The sequence below is a fragment of the Acyrthosiphon pisum genome, chromosome A1, assembly GCF_005508785.2.
Source record: "Acyrthosiphon pisum isolate AL4f chromosome A1, pea_aphid_22Mar2018_4r6ur, whole genome shotgun sequence".
NCBI classification, from domain to species: Eukaryota; Metazoa; Arthropoda; class Insecta; order Hemiptera; family Aphididae; genus Acyrthosiphon; species Acyrthosiphon pisum.
In genome coordinates this window covers 130,122,638-130,125,861 of record NC_042494.1, presented here as the reverse complement: position 1 = coordinate 130,125,861, position 3,224 = coordinate 130,122,638, and the positions used below count along the sequence as shown (strand labels likewise).

The window sequence follows — 3,224 nt, the reverse complement described above, 5'->3', positions numbered from 1 at the left end:
TATTTTGAGTTAAGGCATTATTATTATTATTTTTTTTTTTTTGGTTGAGGCTTCGAAAATTGAGATCATTAACCTGTGGAATTGTGAGGGAGGGTACTGTGGGTTTTGAACCCGTGTGTGTTTGTTTTGGCAGAATTTTTAAGTGGGCACCCGTAGATATCTGCCATGCCCGGGTGGGGGATGGCGACCTTTCTCTCAGGACACCGTGACTGCCCAAAGAAAAATGCCGCCCGTGACCAAGTTCGAACCTGCTACGGTGCGCGTCTCAACCGACGCCTTAATCCCCCATAAAGCATTATTGAATTGATAATTTTATTAACTAACTATTTAATATTTATATTAACGTACTTTTCTAATAATAAGTAATTATCGATGACAATAATATTATTATTATTGTATTTCCTACATAATATATTAAAATATATTAGTATTATTAGAATATAAGCGGAGCGATGAAGGCAATGATTTTACAATTATGTGTGATGATTTTTTCGTGTATTTCTATATATACGATAAATAGCTGAAATTAAATAATGCTTCGATTTACAACATCAGTCATATTTTCGTGGGAAAGTGAATTTAATTGGTAGTTACTTTAAAGAAGTCAAAAATAGAAAATTTTCAGTAGATTTCAAAAGCAACGAGGAAAACAAAAAAAAAAAATTAGGAAAAACGAAAATCTTATGCAAGATACTACAAGTTTTTGATGAAATTGATTTTGATTTTTTGGTGTAACTAAAAAAAAAAAGGTGGGCAAGTGGATGTATATATAATATTATGACATGTGTTGTAAGTTTTTTTTATAATTGAGGCGGAAGAGAGCATAAAAATAATATGTAGTCAGAGCAGAAAAATCCTAAGTACCTATAGGTACTATAGCAGTATAGCGTATACGCTGCACAGTCTTGTAAAGTATTAGAATAAATGTATTCGAATAAAAGTATTTGAATACTTTTATTTGTATATTTTATTCATTAAAATAATACTTTTTTCCGATCCAGAAAAATAGTTTTAAATTTGTGACAAGACATATAAATAAATATTTAATAAAGACTGTCGCTGCACTAGCTTGAGCATGATATCGGATCTATATCATTATAGTCATTAATATTATCTTACATTAAAGCTAACTAAAGTATCCACCTACCTACGCATTATTAATAAGTTAGATATTTATTATTTTATTATTTAGCACTAATTATTGGATTTTTCAAAGTTAAATTTTTTATTCTAATTAGTTATTGTCATGCTACTTGATTAAAAACCATGAAAATTCAATTTTAATTTTATTAAAAAAATAATAATATTTTTTTAATAGAGGAATTAAAGAAATATGGGTTTACGGGTATGTACCTATATAGTTATAAATAACAAAAAACTTTCGTTGTGGCTATTTTTTATAATAAAATGTGATCTGATAAAGATATTAATAACTTTTTTTTATTTAATCTTGATAAAATACCTATGTAAAACTATTTTATGATGATTGTATCCAAACAACCAATTATTACTTATTACTTTATTAGTATCATATTTGTACATTAAACGAATTATATTTATATTACAATTATAAACTATTTATATTTAATATGATATATTATAGACGTCTTCAGTTTTCAAAACTACTGTTATGCAAAGCAATTTGGTAAGTACGAAAGACGTGATGATAATCTATTTCTTAAAAGTATGTAAATTGTCATATGTTTTTTTTATAAAATTAAACATTTGACTGTCATAATATAGTCTAATCGGATGAACGTATTATCGGATAACGCGCTTTCCTTCCCACAGTCCCACCCACTCCACATCTATACCGGGTAGGCCACTAGGCCAAGATCAACTAACTCATGTATAGATGAAGTTAGGTTAACCACATCAATGAAATATTTAAATACTAAAGGAGTAATCATTCACGAATAGGTTATAATTAGATATGGGAATTTTACAGTAACATTTTTTTTGGTAATTTTTACTTAAATTTACGTACATTTTTTAATACTGTATAATATTTTTATTTAGTAAATTTAATACTAACTCAATAATATTTTTATAACTAAGCTAACCATTTCAATGCACCACAATACAAATTTTAAAACTGTAAAAAAATATTTACTGGATAAAGAAATTATCGGTAAAATTTTCTAGGTAAATTTACTGAGCTCCCATCTCTAGTCATAGTATGGCCCCAGTTCGTTGTGTTGATATAATATTCCGGGAGATGCGGATAATCATCAACAGAACTCATTTTAAGGAAGAGCTTAAAATCGTCAGCAAAAATAAGAAACTGTAACCGGTGTTAATACTTCCATCTCGGATGGATCACTGCTAAGCGGAGTAATCGGTCTTGAGTTAAAGCAAGCTTCTATTTGGCAAAGGAGAGTCCGTAACTCAGTGCTCGTAAGCTTATGCTCCCCCATCACTCTTCTTAAGTGATGTTTGGTGCTCTTTACTGCACTCTCCCAAAGACCTCCAAAATGTGGGGCTGAAGGAGGGTTGAAGTGCCATTCAATACCTTCTTTTATAACTTGGTCACTAGCTTTTCTCATCATCGAAACGAGTTCCTTCTGAGTTCCCACAAAATTTGTCCCATTGTCACTGTAGATTTTGGCACATTTTCCTCGTCGGGCCATGAAACAGCAAAGAACAGCTAAAAACGAAGAGCTAGAGATATCTTCAGCCAATTCCAAATGCATAGCTTTTGTAGAAAAACAAAGGAATATGGCAATCCACGACTTTTTTGCGAGGAATCGTCTTAAACCACTACGTACGTAAACAGGCCCAGCAAAATCAATGCTCGTAATTGTGAACGGCCTCGCACATTGAAGACGGTCCTTCGGAAGAACTGACATTAGTGGTTGATCAAATCGCGGACAAGCTCTTATGCACTTGATACACCGTCGTACTACTGCTCGTGCATTTGCCGTACCCAGTAAGGGCCAATATTGACGTCTCACTTCAGTCAAACAAAAATTTTGGAAACCCATTAAGAGGATGTCAGCGCACTATTCGTTTTCTCTCTCTGGCCCACGCGCAACATAGACAAAACGCGTTTACTCAAAATCATTTTTTCTATGCGTTTAAGTAATCTTAGAGCAAAGTTACCTATTACAAAAAAGATAGAAAATAATATTTTTGAGGGAATGACATATCGATTTTATATTTTATTATTATTTGACTTTGTATTCCACTTTCAAAATAAATAAAAAAATGTTGTAAATTTAAAT

At 31.2% G+C, this 3,224-nt stretch overlaps 1 protein-coding gene across 1 annotated transcript; it reads right to left on the bottom strand.

The window, feature by feature from the left end:
- Nucleotides 1–2,267: 2,267 nt before the first annotated feature.
- On the bottom strand, nucleotides 2,268–2,984 carry LOC103310269. Its single transcript, XM_008187948.1, has one exon. The coding sequence runs from the start codon at nucleotides 2,982–2,984 to the stop codon at nucleotides 2,268–2,270; it is 717 nt and encodes a 238-aa protein (XP_008186170.1).
- Between the last annotated feature and the right edge of the window lie 240 nt (nucleotides 2,985–3,224).